This window comes from Oncorhynchus mykiss, chromosome 8 (genome assembly GCF_057628025.1).
Source record: "Oncorhynchus mykiss isolate SJ-2025 chromosome 8, ASM5762802v1, whole genome shotgun sequence".
In the NCBI taxonomy this organism is placed as follows: domain Eukaryota; kingdom Metazoa; phylum Chordata; class Actinopteri; order Salmoniformes; family Salmonidae; genus Oncorhynchus; species Oncorhynchus mykiss.
The window spans coordinates 36,383,019-36,401,413 of record NC_143029.1 but is presented as its reverse complement, the minus strand read 5'-3'; the positions used below and the strand labels follow the sequence as shown (position 1 = coordinate 36,401,413).

The 18,395-nt window shown below is 45.7% G+C and overlaps 2 protein-coding genes across 10 annotated transcripts in view; one reads left to right on the top strand and one right to left on the bottom strand.

The window, feature by feature from the left end:
- The first annotated feature begins 172 nt into the window (after positions 1-172).
- On the top strand, positions 173-5,226 carry LOC118936680 (uncharacterized). Of its 4 annotated transcripts, none has more exons than XM_036985396.2 (6): positions 173-256; positions 1,936-1,946; positions 2,220-2,834; positions 3,138-3,226; positions 3,451-3,622; positions 4,508-5,226. In XM_036985396.2, exons 2-6 carry the CDS (start codon positions 1,941-1,943, stop codon positions 4,664-4,666), a joined length of 1,041 nt encoding a protein of 346 aa, XP_036841291.2. In that variant the 5' UTR covers positions 173-256; positions 1,936-1,940; the 3' UTR covers positions 4,667-5,226. The 4 variants fall into 4 exon arrangements, with proteins under 4 accessions (XP_036841291.2, XP_036841290.2, XP_036841292.2 ...); XM_036985395.2 differs by having other exon boundaries at positions 1,857-1,946; XM_036985397.2 differs by lacking the exon at positions 1,936-1,946.
- A 5-nt stretch (positions 5,227-5,231) lies between these two features.
- Positions 5,232-18,395, bottom strand: part of LOC110529234 (mitogen-activated protein kinase-binding protein 1) — a 49,585-nt gene continuing 36,421 nt past the window's right edge. Inside the window, exons 22-32 of one of the 6 annotated variants that reach the window (XM_090243348.1) lie at positions 17,883-18,016; positions 17,564-17,703; positions 17,085-17,309; positions 16,910-16,976; positions 16,311-16,457; positions 15,996-16,171; positions 14,767-15,441; positions 14,467-14,575; positions 14,006-14,265; positions 13,683-13,768; positions 5,232-6,265 (exon numbers count right to left, since the gene is read on the bottom strand). In XM_090243348.1, coding sequence (XP_090099474.1) covers positions 6,008-6,265; positions 13,683-13,768; positions 14,006-14,265; positions 14,467-14,575; positions 14,767-15,441; positions 15,996-16,171; positions 16,311-16,457; positions 16,910-16,976; positions 17,085-17,309; positions 17,564-17,703; positions 17,883-18,016 — 2,277 coding nt within the window. In that variant the 3' untranslated portion in view covers positions 5,232-6,007. Of the gene's footprint in view, positions 6,266-13,671; positions 13,769-14,005; positions 14,266-14,466; positions 14,576-14,766; positions 15,442-15,995; positions 16,172-16,310; positions 16,458-16,909; positions 16,977-17,084; positions 17,310-17,563; positions 17,704-17,882; positions 18,017-18,395 lie in introns of all 6 variants that reach the window. The other 5 variants (XM_090243351.1, XM_090243350.1, XM_090243352.1 and 2 more) reach the window with 5 other exon arrangements.

Below are 18,395 nucleotides of genomic sequence, written 5' to 3'. Positions count from 1 at the left end.
TTTCTTTTTTTTCTGAGTTTAGTTATCTGCTTTTAGTGAGATTGAAGAACATACTTTGATAAGGGAGATGTTGTGACAGGGAATATTTTCCCCTGGGCGTGGTTCTTCCAGGAGAGTTGGGAGTGGCCTAATGAAAAAGGGAAGGTATAAAGGAGATCATAAATATGCGTGTGTGGATTCCTGCTATAGCTGTCTAGCTGTCACTTCAACAACCTGGTTCTACAGTGTTACATCTGAGAAGCGCAGTGAATAACAGGTAATGTAACGTTGTGTTCATTTATGTCTTGAGACTGAGTTTGAGATTGTATTGTCCCATTGGTTTAGAGCTCTTATCGTATTTTTATTGTTTTACTGTACACTGTGTTGCAATTTTAAATTCACTTGAAATCAAGCTTAGCTCCAGCTGTGCAGAATCATATTTCATGATACAATAGAAGGGGAAAAGGGATACCTAGTCAGTTGCACAACTGAAAGCATTCAACCATAATGTGTCTTCTACATTTAACCCAACCCCTCTGAATCAGAGAGGTGCGGGGGGCTGCCTTAATCAACGTCCATGTCATCAGTGCCCAGGGAGCAGTTAATGTTGGGGGTTAACTGCATTGCTCAAGGGCAGAACGGTAGATTTTTCCACCTTGACGGCTCAGAGATTTGAACCAGCGACCTTTCAGTTATTGGCCAATGTGCTTAACCGCTAGGCTAGTGAGGGAATATTCCAATTGAGTTTTGGCTGATCTCTGACATTGGTTAGCCCTCCCCAAAAGTTGGTGCTTGCTCTGCTCTGCGGCCGAGCCAATTTAGTTCTGGGCTAAAGGTTGATGTTAACCGACTTTAGAGTGTGCTATTCTGCAGTCCAAATGTTCTCCTTTGGCCAGCCAACCTTTTGCAGTGTGAAAAGTCCTGGCATATAGAGTGAAACAAACCTCAATTTTGGCAATTATTTTCTATGAGAGAGATTAGACATGTTCAGTAAGCTGTTTGAAAACATGTTTTAATTATTGTAAAGAAATATTTGTACTGATCTATGGAATGTTCAAAAGTAGAAAAATTATATATATATATATAACTAAGAACTCTAAGACGTTACGGCTTGAATGTCCCGTTCTGAATGACAAAGAAATATACAAAGCAAATATGTTAGACTGAATTGTTGCTTCTTAACGTAGCTGCTGAGAAAAGGTAATCAACTTATTTGGGCAGGACTGCAGTTACGGTTTGGAGGCCTATTATGGGACGGGAGCCGATCTTATACTACGCATCCATATCATAATTGCTGTCATGCTATAGTCTATAAGACAAAGACAATGCACAGCAAATGCAAGACTAGCCTGAGGGCAGGTAATCAGGTTATGATGTAATTGGTGAGTAGCTATCTGTGGAATCTGATGTGCCAGGAGGAGAGGAGAGTCACTTGTGTGACTGTGGCAGAATGATTACAGACAACAGACTCACAGTTCCATACACATTCCTCACAAAGGGCTTTATTATGCAATAGATGCCATATTGTGTCAATTTCCTCAGAGTATTACAATGGTCTTTACTCCAGTGTTACAATGGTCTTTATGGTGACCTTCGACCTTCATACTCTGTCTATGAGTAGGGACTTGGTCTACAATAATACAGAGATGTTGTGAGCCAATTTGAATTCACCAAGGAATGTTTCCAAACTCCTGCTTATTGTCTGAGCTGTCAGTTGGTACTTTAGAGGAGAGGGGGACATGACTGTCCCTCTCTAATGTCCCTTAGGATAAGCTGGTATAATCGGGGATGAAACTGGGGGAAACGATGAACTTGAACTGAATGCCCTGATGATTTGACCGTGGTGATTTGCTAGAGGGATTTTTTTCTGCTGTTAGGGGACCATGGCTGCAACACTGCTTCCGTTTCTGATGAAGATAAAAAATCGTAGTGATGCTGTTCTCTCTTTACTTACAGATACTATGGAAGTAAGTACCTCACCCCCTCCAACCTCTACACTGACAACTAATGACTGAGAACTATCCCAGAAAGGAACTTTCTCAGTATTCTTGAAATATTGTGTGGAAATAGTCTGTCTGTGTCTGTGTCTGTATGTATAGGAGTGTGTGCATGAGTGTTGGTGCCAGTGTGCATGTGTGTATCGTTGACGGTGTGTGTGTGTATTAATCTTGACCCCCCCCCCCCCCCCCCCCCCAGCTCTCTGATGCTCTGTGTGGCTGTCCTCTGGTTATACCCCCCAGGGAAGCAACGGTATCTGGCCCAGTCAGAAGCAACCAGGGGGTCTTGTCTGGTCGACACAGCCTGGCCAACAGCCCACCCAACCCCAGGCCATGCCCTGTTTTCCTGGGCAGCCCAGCACCCCCTGCTGGCCTGGTCCACAACCATCCCAACCAGCCCCAACTCCGGCTCAACCTCAGCCAATGCCCTGTTTTCCTGGGCAGCCCAACACCCCCTGCTGGCCTGGGCAACAGCCATCCCAACCAGCCCCAGCTCCAACCCAAAACTGGAACTGGCCTGGTCCGCAACCATCCCAACCAGCCCCAGCTCCATCCCTAAACTGGCCTGGTCCCCAACCACAACCATCCCCAGCCCATTCCTGCCAGCCATGCTGGCCTGGACCCCATCCCCAGCCTCCCCAATTCCAGCCTCAGCCTACACCCCAGCATTTTCAACCTCAAGGCCCAGCTCTGATTCAAGCCCAGGCCCAGGGCCCCAGTCAGCCTAGTGTCCCAGGGTGGCCAGTCCCAGGCCTTAGCCCAAGCGTTAACCCAGGGTCTGGATGGCCATTAGGCCCTGTTCAGGACACAGATGGCTTCACACCTGCTCCACAGTGGAATCCGACACCAGCTGGATTGGTGAGAGACAAGGAGGGAGGGAAGGATGTTTCTATAGCAAATCAAATGTTATTGGTCACATACACAGGGTTAGCAGATGTTAATGTGAGTGTAGTGAAAAGCTTGTGCTTCTAGTTTCGACCATGCAGTAATATCTAACAAGTAATCTAACAATTTCACAACAGTGGATGTGGATGGAAGGAGGAAATTTGCAATAAATTGTGTTGGTGTGAAGACAGAGCCATGTCCTAAAATGCCAGTGTGTTGTGTTGGTGTGAAGACAGAGCCATGTCCTAAATGTCAGTGTGTTGTGTTGGTGTATAGAGCGTGCCCTACAACCTGAACCTACAAAGAGGCATCTACGACAAGATGATGATCACCATCATGGGCCGGGTCAAACCAAATGCTAAGCAGTGAGTTCATCAACTACCATAGTCTACTATGGTCTTTGTTGTTTACTAGGAGTATGAAGATCCCGGAGAGACCCAGTGAAAGCATTGGACGTTAGCATACGTGTCAATTTGTAAAGTTGATTGTTCTGAACCTGTCAGCTGCCTTCGTCGGGTGACAGTCAATCTGATCAATTAAACATCCTCTTTTGATTCATTTTTTTTGTTGGTTTGTATCCCCCCTCCAGGTTCACAGTCAACTTCCTGCGAGGTAAAGACATCGCCTTCCACCTCAACTCTCGGTTCAGTGAGGGGGGCAAGCAGGCAGTGGTGAGGAACACCAAGGTGGGAGAGCGCTGGGGGAAGGAGGAGAGGCACACACAAGGAAGTTTCCCCTTCATGGCAGGACAGTCCTTCGAGGTCAGTGGGAATATTCTTTACAGCAGTGCAACTGTAGCCCCTACTGTTCTAACTAAGAAATGGAACATAGAAAAGTGTGTTTGCTATCATTAAAGCATAGAATGATGGTTAGTTGTTTTTATTGATCTCTACTAGTTAAGGTTAGTACAGGGATAAAGTACTTTAACTAAAGTAGGTTATAGATCAGCACTGTGGGATATCGTCTCTCTGAAGCATTGTCTGTGAGTCTATGTGTTGTTGAGTGTCCGGAAGGTAGTCAGATGTACCTTTCAGGGATCTTTATCGAACCAGGCTATTTTGCAAAGCCAATCTGGCTTAAAGCTGCAACGTCACTTTTGGGGCAACCCGACCAAATTCACATACAAATGTGTTATAGATCTGTCATTCTCATTGAAAGCAAGTCTCAGAAGCGGTAGATCTATGCACTATTTCTATGCTTTTAGTTCTAAAGTTTTTTTTTTTGTTGGCCTACTTTTGGTTTTGTATAGCAGCTTCAAACAGCTGAAGAAAAACAATACTTTTGCTTTTTGAAAATATATTTCACAGTGGTTTAGATGCAGAGGTGGTCAGTGGCACCTTCATTGAGGAGAACGGCTCATAGTAATGCATGGAACAGAGTGAATGGAATGGTATCGGACACATCAAACACATGTGCTTGATTCCATTGCAGCAGTTCCATTACAGCCATTATAATGAGCCGTGCTCCTCTCAGCAGCCTCCTGTGTTCAGATGGTACAATGATTCTCTACACTATACTTGCTTGTTTTGTCACATGAACTGAAATTAGGCAAACTATTAGAATTTTTAGCAACCAGGAAATGACGTGATTTGAGTGATTTCTGCATAGTGCGTCTTTAAGAGTGTTCGTCTTTCCTTTCCTTTCAGATGAAGATTCTGGTTACATCTGGGGAGTTCAAGGTGGCTGTGAACAGAGCACAGCTGTTTGAGTTTAAACACCGTGTCAGAGAACTCAGCCAGATCGATCGCGTCAACATCCTCTATGATGTCATCCTCACCTCCATCAACGTAGAAACAATGCCATGACACCCACATACAGTATATAACACCCAGCAGAGGCTACATGCGTAACATGGCATCAATCTGCATTTGTCTTTGCACCCGTTTTATGATGATAATGAGCTGTACACTTAAAACCACATTAATTCCCACTAACAAACACTCCATCTGCAAATGTGTGTAATGTTAAAAGGCCTAAGAATTCAACACTGCCATTTAATGGTAATTCTTATATTTCATAACTTTTTTCTGTTGAATGTCTATATAAATATACATACTTTATGACTTTGAACTGACTAAAGATATCAGTAGTTACAGAACGTCTCTATATGAGAGGATTCAGCGTCCTTCAGGGGTCGTTTTTAGAATCTAACCAGCTGGGTTAATTTTTGCCACTGTCAATCAGTTGGTAGAGTATGGCGCTTGCAACGCCAGGGTTGTGGGTTCGATACCCATGGTAGAACAGTATGGTAAAAAAGTATGAAAATGTATGCACGCACTACTATAAGTCGCTCTGGATAAGAGCGCCTGCTAAATGACTAAAATGTCAAATGTAAAATTGTATGAAATAAAACCATTAAATTGAATGAAGTTATCTTTGAAATATTTTTATTGTATCAGACCTCTCATACAACTGCAATATCAAGACAGGTTTGACAGTCAACTCGATGCACACAAACAAATCACATTCACACAACACTCACAATAAAACCAGGGGAAATAGAGACATTAAGCATAGATTCAAAAACATGTGGAGTAAGACACATGATCATCATTGAGAAAAGTCAGTGGCATCGCACAGTTAGTGAATGTAAACATGTCTACCCTTGCCGTGCAAGCTAAAAATGTTTGAGAATTCACAGTTAAAAGGATAAAACCGGCATAAAGGATTTATGGCCACTCCATTTTCTTAGGGAAAACCCATGTCATTTTCTCCCCTCAATAGTGGACAGGACATATTTGCCCACAGTGCAGTCCCAGAATAAATTAATTTTTCCTTCCTTCATTCCTCCCTTCATTAATCTCTACAGCCATTCAAAATCAAATACAAATCTAATCAGTTTATTTGTTATGTGCAGGTGTAAGAAGTACAGTGAAACGATTGCTTACAAGTTCTTCCTCAACGTTGCAGTAGTACTGAGTCATATAAAATAAATACACACAAGACATTTTTAACAACTCATTTATCCATCTTCACTCTATTTAATATTTTATTAAACTTCTCTATGAGGAAGTGTCCGGTTCTCATTGTCCTTATGATTTGTTGATTACCGAGCGATTCCTGTCTGTGTGTATTTTCATATGTGTAATACGCATTTAATTCATATGCATGTCTGCTTGAATGCATCTTCTGTGTATGTATCATTTTTAGATCTTGTTGTCCAGTCTCTTCTCCACTGACTTTAGTAAGAGCTCAGAATACTGCTGCAGGAGAGCCAATGTCCTGTCCCCCTCACCTTTGACCCCTACCTCCCCTCTCATTGCTACCTCCTCCCTGAGCCATTTACTTCTATGTACAAGGTGAGGTAGGGAGTCTAGTTCAGTCTTCACTGTTCCCAGGGCCTCAACCAGAACCGTCTCCATCTCCTGCTGCTCTGCATTGACCTCTAACCCACTGCTCAGCACCTGGAGAGAAACGTGACATACTTTATTGTAAATACACAAGGTATAAACACACACAGATGCACACCCACACGCCGAATACAACAGGTGTAGACTTTACAGTGAAATGCTTACTTACAAGCCCTTAACCAACAATGCAGTTAAGAAAAATATTTACTAAAAAGTTTTTTTTAAATAAAGCAACAATAAAGAGGCTATATACAGGGGGCACCAGTACCGAGTCAATGTGCGTGGGTACAGGTTAGTCAAGGTAATATGTACATGTAGCTAGAGGTAAAGTGACTATGCGTAGATAATAAACAGAGAGTAGCAGCAGTGTCAAAGAGGGGGTGGGGGGGGGGGGCAATTCCAAAAAGTCTGGGTAGCCATTTGATTAGCTGTTTGGGAGTCTTATTGCTTGGGGGTAGAAGCTGTTAAGAAGCCTTTTGGACCTAGACTTGGCGCTCCGGTACCGCTTGCCGTGCGGTAGCAGAGAGAACAGTCTATGACTAGGGTGACTGGCGTCTTTGGCAATTTTTAGGGCCTTCCTCTGACACCGCCTGGTATAGAGGTCCTGGATGGCAGAAAGCTCGGCCCGGACCATACGGACTACCCTCTATAGCGCCTTGCGGTCGGAGGCCGAGCAGTTGCCATACCAGTCAGGATGCTCTCGATGGTACAGCTGTAGAACTTTGAAGATCTGAGGACCCATGCCAAATCTTTTCAGTCTCCTGAGAAAATAGGGAAATAGGCTTTGTCGTGCCCTCTTCACGACTGTCTTGGTGTGTTTGGACCATGATAGTTTGTTGGTGATTTGGAGGGGGCATGCTCGGCCCCCCTTTTCTTGTTGTCTACAATCATATCTTTTATTCTGATCATGTTGAGGGAAAGGTTGTTGTCCTGGCACCACACTTCCAGGTCATTGACCTCCTCCACATAGGCTCTCATCGTTGTTGATGATCAGGCCTACCACCGTTGTGTTGTTGGCAAACTTAATGAGGGTGTTGGAGTCATGCGTGGCCACGCAGTCATGGGTGAACAGGGAGTACAGGAGGGGACTAAGCACGCACCCCTGAGGGGCCCCAGCTTTGAGGATCAACATGGCAGATGTGTTGTTCCCTACCCTTACCACCTGGGGGCGGCCCGTCAGTAAGTCCAGGATCCAGTTGCAGAGGGATGTGTTTAGTCCCAGAGTCCTTAGCTTAGTGATGAGCTTTGAGGGCATATGGTGTTGAATGCTGCATTCTGACGTATGTGTTCCTTTTGTCCAGTTGGGAAAGGGCAGTGTTGAGTGCAATAGAGATTGCGTCGTCTGTGGATTTGTTGGGACAGTATGAAAATTGGAGTGGGTCTAGGGTTTCTGGGATGATGGTGTTGATGTGAGCCATGACTAGCCTTTCAAAGCACTTCAGGCTACAGAAGTGAAGGTCGGTAGTCATTTAGGCAGGTTACCTTGGTGTTCCTTGCCACAGGGGCTATGGTGGTCTGCTTGAAACATGTAGGTATGACAGACTCGGCCAGGGACAGGTTGAAAATGTCAGTGAAGACACTTGCCAGATGGTCAGCGAATGCTCGGAGTACGCGTGCTGGTAATCCGTCTGGCCCTGCGGCCTTGTAAGACCTTTAAACAGGTCAACATTCACATCTGCTATGGCGAGCATGATCACACAGTCCTCCGGAACAGCTGGTGCTCTCATGCATGCTTCAGTGTTGCTTGCCTCGAAGCATGCATAGAATTAATTTAGCTTGTCTGGTAGGCTTGTGTCACTCCGCAGCTCGCGGCTGGGCTTCCCTTTGTAGTCCGTAATAGTTTACAAGCCCTGCCACATCCGACGAGCATTGGAGCCGGTGTAGTACGATTCGATCTTAGTCCTGTATTTATGCTTTGCCTGTTTCATGGTTCCTCTGAGGGCATAGCGGGATTTCATATAAGTGTCCAGGTTAGAGTCCACTCCTTGAAAGCGGCAGCTCAACCCTTTAGCTCAGTGCCGATGTTGCCTGTAATCCATGGCTTCTGGTTGGGGAATGCACGTACGGTCAACTGTGGGGACAACGTCATCGATGCACTTATTGATGAACATTTTCCAGTCTATGCTGGCAAAACAGTCCTGTAGCTTAGCATTTGCATCATCTGACCCCTTCCGTATTGAGCGAGTCACTGGTACTTCCTGTTTTAGTTTTAGCTTGTAAGCAGGAATCAGGCCATAGAATTTTGTTCAGATTTGGCAAATGGAGGGAGAGGGAGCGCTTTGTATGTCTCTGTGTGTGGAGTAAAGGTTGTCTAGAGCAGTGATTCTCAACCGGGGGGGGGGGGGGGGGGGTCGCAACTGACTTTACACAACGTTAGCGCTACACAGGCGTGCGTGCACTGCATGGCTTATTGTTGCTGACTTTACACGTGCAGTGCGTCCGCAGTGATGAAATGGCTAGCTACGTTCAGACTCAAAAGGGTTTTCACACCGCACACACTCACTGACCAATACAATAACGTTCTCACCCCACACACATGCACACACTGATACAATGAAAAGGTCATTCTGCAACATTGTTTGGTTTTAAATGTGACACGTCCATTCAGATAATACAGATCTTTTTGAACAGCTAGCTTGATTGACAGCTACCAATGCAGATGTGTTCTGCAGGCATTGCACATGTGGATAGTTACAGTGCCTTGCGAAAGTATTCGGCCCCCTTGAACTTTGCGACCTTTTGCCACATTTTAGGCTTCAAACATAAAGATATAAAACTGTATTTTTTTGTGAAGAATCAACAACAAGTGGGACACAATCATGAAGTGGAACGACATTTATTGGATATTTCAAACTTTTTTAACAAATCAAAAACTGAAAAATTGGGCGTGCAAAATTATTCAGCCCCCTTAAGTTAATACTTTGTAGCGCCACCTTTTGCTGCGATTACAGCTGTAAGTCGCTTGGGGTATGTCTCTATCAGTTTTGCACATCGAGAGACTGAATTTTTTTCCCATTCCTCCTTGCAAAACAGCTCGAGCTCAGTGAGGTTGGATGGAGAGCATTTGTGAACAGCAGTTTTCAGTTCTTTCCACAGATTCTCGATTGGATTCAGGTCTGGACTTTGACTTGGCCATTCTAACACCTGGATATGTTTATTTTTGAACCATTCCATTGTAGATTTTGCTTTATGTTTTGGATCATTGTCTTGTTGGAAGACAAATCTCCGTCCCAGTCTCAAGTCTTTTGCAGACTCCATCAGGTTTTCTTCCAGAATGGTCCTGTATTTGGCTCCATCCATCTTCCCATCAATTTTAACCATCTTCCCTGTCCCTGCTGAAGAAAAGCAGGCCCAAACCATGATGCTGCCACCACCATGTTTGACAGTGGGGATGGTGTGTTCAGCTGTGTTGCTTTTACGCCAAACATAACGTTTTGCATTGTTGCCAAAAAGTTCCATTTTGGTTTCATCTGACCAGAGCACCTTCTTCCACATGTTTGGTGTGTCTCCCAGGTGGCTTGTGTCAAACTTTAAACAACACTTTTTATGGATATCTTTAAGAAATGGCTTTCTTCTTGCCACTCTTCCATAAAGGCCAGATTTGTGCAATATACGACTGATTGTTGTCCTATGGACAGAGTCTCCCACCTCAGCTGTAGATCTCTGCAGTTCATCCAGAGTGATCATGGGCCTCTTGGCTGCATCTCTGATCAGTCTTCTCCTTGTATGAGCTGAAAGTTTAGAGGGACGGCCAGGTCTTGGTAGATTTGCAGTGGTCTGATACTCCTTCCATTTCAATATTATCGCTTGCACAGTGCTCCTTGGGATGTTTAAAGCTTGGGAAATCTTTTTGTATCCAAATCCGGCTTTAAACTTCTTCACAACAGTATCTCGGTCCTGCCTGGTGTGTTCCTTGTTCTTCATGATGCTCTCTGCGCTTTTAACGGACCTCTGAGACTATCACAGTGCAGGTGCATTTATACAGAGACTTGATTACACACAGGTGAATTGTATTTATCATCATTAGTCATTTAGGTCAACATTGGATCATTCAGAGATCCTCACTGAACTTCTGGAAAGAGTTTGCTGCACTGAAAGTAAAGGGGCTGAATAATTTTGCACGCCCAATTTTTCAGTTTTTGATTTGTTAAAAAAGTTTGAAATATCCAATAAATGTTGTTCCACTTCATGATTGTGTCCCACTTGTTGTTGATTATTCACAAAAAAATACAGTTTTATATCTTTATGTTTGAAGCCTGAAATGTGGAAAAAGGTCGCAAAGTTCAAGGGGGCCGAATACTTTCGCAAGGCACTGTAGCTGTCACGTATGTCATGTAGGCTAGCTGTCAGAGTAAAATCATGGACAAGTTTTTAAAACATGCAGCTCCCTCGTCATCTACGGCTGCTTCCATTGTCAACAACTAGACAGACAACCCAGTCCCTATCAAGAAGAGAAAATACTGCCCCTGACTTCAAATGTGGTTTTATATAAGAAATAGAAGGCAGGCAGGGTGAGTGTAGACCACTGTGCTTCCTATGCAACTAGCTGTTAGCTAATGAGAGCATGAAACCCTTCAAAATAAAAAGGCATCTGGACACCAAGCATCCAAGCCACAAAGATAAGACAGCGGACTTTAAAAAAAAAAAGTCAATATATGGAGGCCTCACAAGATTCATTGAAGATCGTATGCAAGGTACAAGAAAAAGGTACTTCGCGCATCATACATTGTGGCCAAGTGCATTGCTAAGTGCAACAAAAGCCCACACCAGCAAAGAGGATCTCATACTCACTGCTGCGAATAATACGTGCACTGAAATCTTGGGAGAGTCAGCCGCCAACAAACTTAAAACCAGACCCCTGTGCAATGACACCACGAGGAGGAGAATCCAGGACATGTCTGAGGCCATAACGCCAGACATCAGAGCGCATCAGTGCAAACGGCCATTACACACTGCAGCTTTATGAATCCACAGGTGTGGTGGCTAACCATGCAATCCTAATGGTCTTTGTCAGACATGGCTGGGAGAATAACTTCAAGGAGCAGTTCATTTTTAGTGCTGATTTGCCTACTACCACCACTGCAGAGTCGGTCTTTAACACAATGGATATGTACCTGGGCTTCGTGGGACTGGCCTGGGATGGGTGCATCGGTGTGACCGCTGATGGGGCAGCTACCTTGACGGGAAAGCACTCCGGAGTAGTAAAGCAGATCCTGGAGAGAGCACCGAGTGAGACGTGGAACCACTGCTTCCCACACAGGAGGCATTGGCAGCGAAGGACATGGTGCCTGAGCACCACGCCACTCTCCAGGATGTGATCAAGTGTGTCAACTATATCAAAAAGAGTTCCAGGGAAAGCAGGCGTTTCCAGGCCTTCTGCAGGGATATGGGGAGCGAGCACGAGCAGGTGCATAATCGTGCATAGGTCCGCTGCCTACCTGCCAGATATGTTTGATCATCTGAATTCGCACAATGTGTCAAAGAAAGGGACGGGGGCACAATCGATTTGAACAGAGGGACAAAGTGGATGCCTTCAAGATGAAGCTCGCCGTTTGGGCAAATCATGTTTCTAAAGGGAGGATTGACATGTTTCCCCAATGCTGATTCTGAGATTCAGAATCTGATCAACAAAGCTCACGGCCACACACTGAAAAAACCTGTTAAACAGCATCTTGATAAGCTGCAGGGAAAGTTTTGCGACTAGTTCCCGGAGGAGAACAGAAGACAAGACGAATGGGTACCGGACCCCTTTCGAGCGGAGATGGGAAGCGTCACGTTGCCAAGCAACGAAGATGATCAGATGGTGGAGCTGTCATTTTATAAACAGACTGAGCATGCGCTTCCCGGAAATGACACTGCCAAAGTTTGGGTGCAGCGTAATGGGAGAGTGTCATGCAATCAGAATCATGCTACCGTTCAGCACTACCTATCGGTGTGAAAGTGGCTTCTCTGCTATGGCAGTGCTGAAAACTAAAAGCAGAAAAAAACTGGACAGCCAGCATGACCTCCAAGTTGCCCTGTCAACCATAACCCCAGACTTCAATAAACGTATCAAACTGAAGAAACACCCCCCACTGAAAAGCCACACACACACACACACACACAATAAATAAACAAACAAACTGGCAAATGAGTTATTGTTCAGTATGTTAATTATTATTGTTAATTAATTCTGACATTCATATTACATTTTATTGAACTTTATTTTTTTTTGAAGGTTGTGACACTATTCATACAGTCCATAAAATTGGGTAGCGACTCAATAGTCATTGTCAATTTTGGGTCCCCAAGCAAAACCAGTTGAGAACCACTGGTCTAGAGTTTTTTTTCTTCCTCTTGTTGCACATGTAACATGCTGGTAGAAATGAGGTAAAACACATTTAAGTTTCCCTGCATTAAAGTCCCCGGCCACTAGAAGTACAGCCTCTGGATGAGCATTTTCTTGTTTGCTTATGGCTTTACACAGCTCGTTGAGTGCGGTCTTGGTTCCAGCACCGGTTTGTTGTCGTAAGCAGACAGCTATGAAAAATATATAGATGAAAACTCTCTTGGTAAATAATGAGGTTTACAGCTTATCATGAGATACTCTACCTCAGGCGAGCAAAACCTTGAGACTTCCTTAATATTTCATTGTGCGCACCAGCTGTTATTTACAAAATAGACACAGACCGCCACCCCTTGTCTTACCGGAGGCAGCTGTTCTATCTTGCCGATGCACGGAAAACCCAGCCAGTTGTATAGTATCCAGGTCGTCGTTCAGCCACGGCTCAGTGAAACGTAAGATATTACAGTTTTTAATGTCCCGTTGGTAGAAGAGTCTTGAAGGGAGCTCATCCAGTTTATTCTCCAAAAGGTTTCACGTTGGCCAATAGGACAGATGGTAGAGGTGGGTAACCCACTCGCCGACAGATTCTCACAAGGCACCTGGACCTGCGTCCCTTGTATTGCCGTCTGTTTTTCCTGTGAATGACGGGGATTTTGGCCTGGTCGGGTATCCTTCGTGTCCAACTCAATGAAAACATCTTCGCCCAGTTCGAGGTGAGTTATCGCTGTTCTGATATCCAGAAGCTCTTTTCAATCATAAAAAATGGTGGCAGAAACATTATGTACAAAAAAAGATACAAAAAAACAAACACAAAACAGCACAGTTGGTTAGGAGCCTGTAAAACGGCAGCCATCTCCTCCGGCGCCATTCTTCCAGGACATTGATCCAGATCCAGACCCAGACACACACTGGTTTTACTATCCTTGTGGGGACCAAACAATTGATTCCTAATCAAAATCCCATTTTCCCTAACCCATAAACCCAACCCTGAACTTAACCCTAACCTTAACCCTAACACCGAAGCATTTATCCTGGTGGGGGAGGGGGGGGGGGGGCGGGTAAATGTCTCCACTTGTTTGAATGTTCCTTGTGAGGACTTCGGGTCCCCACAAGGACAGTAAAACCAAACACTCACACCAGACTGACCGCGGTATAGAGCTGGGTGGCTCTCCTCACACTGTTGTGCAGCTCTGCTACAGCCCGTCTACAGATTTCCACAGTGACAGGGGGATCTGTGGTAGAAAACATACAGTCTGGTGTCTCATAATCATCGAGGAGCTGAGAGTAGTAAACACAAATATGCTACAGTGTAACACACACACACACACACACACACGTAATGAATACAACACACAGAAAAGGTAACACGTTATGGATGCATTGGTGTGAGTTAGTCAATTCGAGACAAACAGCACATACAAATAGGCAAAAGGGAAGGTTTGAACGCTGAAGGCACTAAGCTGACTCACCGTTCATGCAGCAGTGTTGACAGTAGGAAGGGACAGTAACAGATGGACAAACAGGCCAGAAAGCACACAGACACTTGTGATGAAGAGAAGGGTGAAGCGGAGGTAGAGAGATGGAGTGACGGAGAGGAAGAGTGGCGGTGAGGATGATAGAGGAGCGTCTGCGTCGATTCAGACCTGGCTGGGGGTGGAAAGTCAAGGTGTCGGCCTGGACCGACACTAGAAGGGGCTCTCTACACACCGCCTCCTCCAAATCTGGAGCACTGAGAAGGGAAAGGAAAGGTTTCACGGGGAAACTCTTGAGAGTTTGGAATGTATCGTTGTATTTAGGGGGCTCCGCCCTCAGACGACACCTTACTCACCAAATGTTTGAATACTTTGTTTTCTAGCCAAACATACTGCACGATGAAGAATTTATAAGGGTGCTATTTGAGTGTATCCTAAGTAAATAGACTACAGTTTACCTCTCCGAGTGCTTTATAGGAAGTGAGGTAGGTGAGACGGACACCAGCTGGACGTTACCCCGAAGCCCTTGCATCTGGGCCGTAGTCAGGGAGAGGCGTTTACCGAAGGCTGCAGGGACAGACAGCCCCAGGTTGATTAGTATCAATGCCTTTAAGTTCACTAAACATTCCTTTAAATCAAAACTTTTCAGTATCTATAACATCCTCAATACAACATGTAAAAAAATCTCATTTCATACTTGCTTCGTGATGATGTCCTCTAATAACCTTGAAAATTTACAAAAAACTATTCTGGCATACTTTGGTGTTGTTTCCCGAGGGCAAGGTCTCTCGTCGGGGAAACAGTCCAATCAGGTTGCGGTTTGGTCTCCGGGCAGAGGCTGCTCCGAGGGCTGAGTGGCTGTTTGCTGGGCAGGGGAATGCGGGAGGGCTGGATGCTCAGGGACAAGCTGGGATTGGGCGAGACTGTCGCACATGGAGGAGAAAGGGAGGGGCCAGGGAGAGGACAGGGAGAAGGGGAAGAGAGAGAAGAGGAGCGGGAACAGAGAGAGTGGGAAGAGGGGAAACCAGGAGAGGAGGAAGTGAGGCGGGGTGGTTCAGCCTCCAGTAGCCCACAAAAAGGCTTCCTGCTCTTGGGGCTGTTAGGTGTGTTTCTACTCCCTCCACTACCATCCTCCAGGCCTTGTGGTGTTAAGGAAGCATGGCAGGACAGTAAGCCCAGATGGAAGCCCTCTGCCAGGGATGCAGAGTGGCTGCTCTTGGCCATGGAGCTGGTGGTGGGACTCATGTAGTCACAGGGGGATCTGAGCTTGGGGATTTCTGAGGGCAGGCAGGAGACAAGAGAGGGGGGAGGGGAGGTAGAGGAGGGAGAATGGAGGCAGGAGTGGGCTTTGGAAGGGTGTATATCGAAGGGGAGGTGCTGGGGGCGAGGGCACATCTCTCCTCTACCATTGGAGGGGTTTAGGGAGCGGGGGACTATGGGGGGGGGGGGGGGGGGCAGGTCCAGGATCATGAGACAGTAGAGAGGATAGAAGAAAAACAGAATGCTGCTTATTGTCAATTAGACAACCAATGTAATGTAAACTATTTTTTAAATGTCACATGTATATACTTAGACAGGTGTTTACTGATAAGCCATCATTCTTGTTTTGAGATCATGTGGCTTGTGCTGTACTCCCCCTCTGAGGTTAGATTATTAATATGTACAGTATTATAATGTATGTGCTGTATTCCCCCTCGGAGGTTAGATTATTAATATGTACAGTATTATAATGTATGTGCTGTATTCCCCCTCGGAGGTTAGATTATTAATATGTACAGTATTATAATGTATGTGCTGTACTCCCCCTCGGAGGTTAGATTATTAATATGTACAGTATCATAATGTATTTGCTGTACTCCCCCTCGGAGGTTAGATTATTAATATGTACAGTATCATAATGTATGTGCTGTACTCCCCCTCGGAGGTTCGAGTATTAATATGTACAGTATCATAGTGTACTGAACATCAGTGACCCTGAGCAACTCACCCTCTGTGGCCAGGTTCTGTACAGACTGGGTCTTCTGTAGTCCAGCTGCTCTGTCCAGCAGGGCTGGAGCTCTGGCCAGGGGGCTTGACATCCTCCACAGATGAGCCCCAAGAGGCCTCTTCTTCTGGGGGTGGGAACGCAGCACAGTGCCCCTTTCTAGAGCACACACCTCCAGTCTGACACAGGGAGGGACGCTTCATCAATCAATCAATCAAATCATATTTGCCACAAATATATGATAAAATAATATTTTTACTTGCAAATATTTCTCACAAGTGACTTAGTCCCCCCCCCCCCCTCTCTAAAGCTACTCACTTTGTCCCCTCCTGCCCTCTCGCAGGGGTCATGGGCCTCTCCCTGTCTTCGTGGCCTTTCCCCTGGCCCCCCTCCATCAGTGGTCTCACCTTGGACACCAAGGGCCCCTGCTCCCTCTCATGGGCCTTGGAAAACAGAGGGGTTCTCCTGTAGAGAGGACATCACCTGGTTACAGTGTACAGTCCTGTACTAGACAGGGTGAAAGCAACTCTAGACGATTAAAAAAAAGCTTTGTTGGTGTTGCGTACATGTGCAAGTGAAAATGGGCTTCCATATGTATGTGTAAAAGTCTTTAGGATCACAGACGTAGATCTTACACATTTAGTTCTATGATCTAAATCAGTTAATATCCCTTTTTGAGCATTTTGAAGCATTTATGGAATCAAAACAAGCACATAAAGGTTTCATAATTCATGAAGGTCATGTTGACGGACTGATATCACCGTATAAAATCTCAGCAGATCTCATTTTCGCCTTTCATCCCAAAAACCCCATTCTTTCCCCATTCATTTACCCCATCGGAATGGCCAACGAACCAGAGGTAGAAAATGCTAGCTCATTTAGGTTTTTTATGACTACAAGCTAGAGAGCTCTATTACCTGTTGTAGGAGCCTCTGGCCAGGAATCGCGCTGACATACTGACGCTGGGAGCTGTGCTGCGCTCTTCTGGGGAGGCGGATAATTACAGTCAAATAATTGTAATGTGTACCTGTACAACAGTTTATGGGTAGAATGTCACCTCCATGTGCAAAGTTGGAATGTTTCCTCTCTTACCCATATTGCTGGGCTCAGCCAGTGTTTCAAAGTGGTGTCTGAGGAAGGCCTGATGGTGACAATCTTCTAGAGGGTCAGAGACTTTCCTCATCGCCTCATCCATACTAGACACTTCCATCTTCCTCTCCTCCTCCTCCTCCTCCTCCTCTTCCTCCTCCTCTTCCTCCTCCTCCAGGTCAGAACTGTCCTCGTCTGAGCTTAGCGGCTCTGCTGTGCCCTCAGAGTCTGGGAGGAGAGGTCAAAGTTCAAAAGTCAAAGGATTGATGTATGTATGCATGTGTGTATATGTGTGTGTGTGTGTGTGTGTGTGTGTGTGTGTGTGTGTGTGTGTGTGTGTGTGTGTGTGTGTGTGTGTGTGTGTGTGTGTATGCATGTGTGTATGCATGTGTGTATGCGTGTGTATGTATGTATGTATGTATGCATGTATGCATGTATGCATGTATGCATGCATGCATGTATGTATGCATGCATGTTCTTACCTCCATGATCCGGGTCAGGAGTAAGCTCTCTACTCCCATAGCCCACAGAACAGGCACTGTCTGGGCTCTGGCTGTCCTGGCTCTCCGGCCCACGGTTCCCCCTACTCAGGCTGCGGGGAGACTCCTTCACCAGGTAATCACTGAGAGCGAAGAGGATAGAGGGGATAGGGGAGAAAGAAGGAATGAACAGTGAGAAGACAAATAGAAGAGATGGTCAAAAGAGAGACAGCGACAGTAAATTGATAGATAAAGAGAAACATGAAAGGAAAAATTGAAGGTCGAAGTGGTGTGTGTGTGTGTGTGTCTAAACATAGTGTACCTGCCCCGTCGTCTGGCAGCGTAATCGCTACCCTCGGGGTACAGCACACGTCCATCAGACCCCTGGGCGCCCAGGTCAGAGTTGGGGGTCAGCCAGGCAGCATAGTGACGTCTCTTAACCCGCTCCTCCAAGTCCTGCTTATACCACAGAACAGAGGAGCATTAGGGTTGGAGAAAACCAAATTCAAGTCCATCTACGAACCTATCTATAATCTTTTGCTAATCTATTAGCCATCGGTCAGGGATGGGCAACTTTGATGGGGGTGGGGGCCACCAAATATCTGCCTGCCTACCCACGTCCATACACCCCCAACTTGGATGGCGACCCACCACCTCAACAAGACGGAACTGCTCTTCCTCTTGGGGGAGGCCTGCCCGCTCAAAGACCTCTCCATCATGGTTGACAACTCCACAGTGTTACCCTCCCAGAGTGCAAAGAGCCCTGGTGTGACCCTGGACAACACCCTGTCATTTTCTGCAAACGTCAAAGCAGTGACCCGCTCCTGCAGGTTCA

Bases quoted from the DNA above. Each gene is read 5' to 3' on its own strand.
- LOC118936680 (XM_036985395.2), top strand. From the start codon at position 1,863: ATGGCTGCAACACTGCTTCCGTTTCTGATGAAGATAAAAAATCGTAGT. The intron at 3,227-3,450 runs GTGAGTTCATCA...TCCCCCCTCCAG, and splicing joins GTCAAACCAAATGCTAAGCA to GTTCACAGTCAACTTCCTGC. The intron at 3,623-4,507 runs GTCAGTGGGAAT...CTTTCCTTTCAG, and splicing joins TGGCAGGACAGTCCTTCGAG to ATGAAGATTCTGGTTACATC.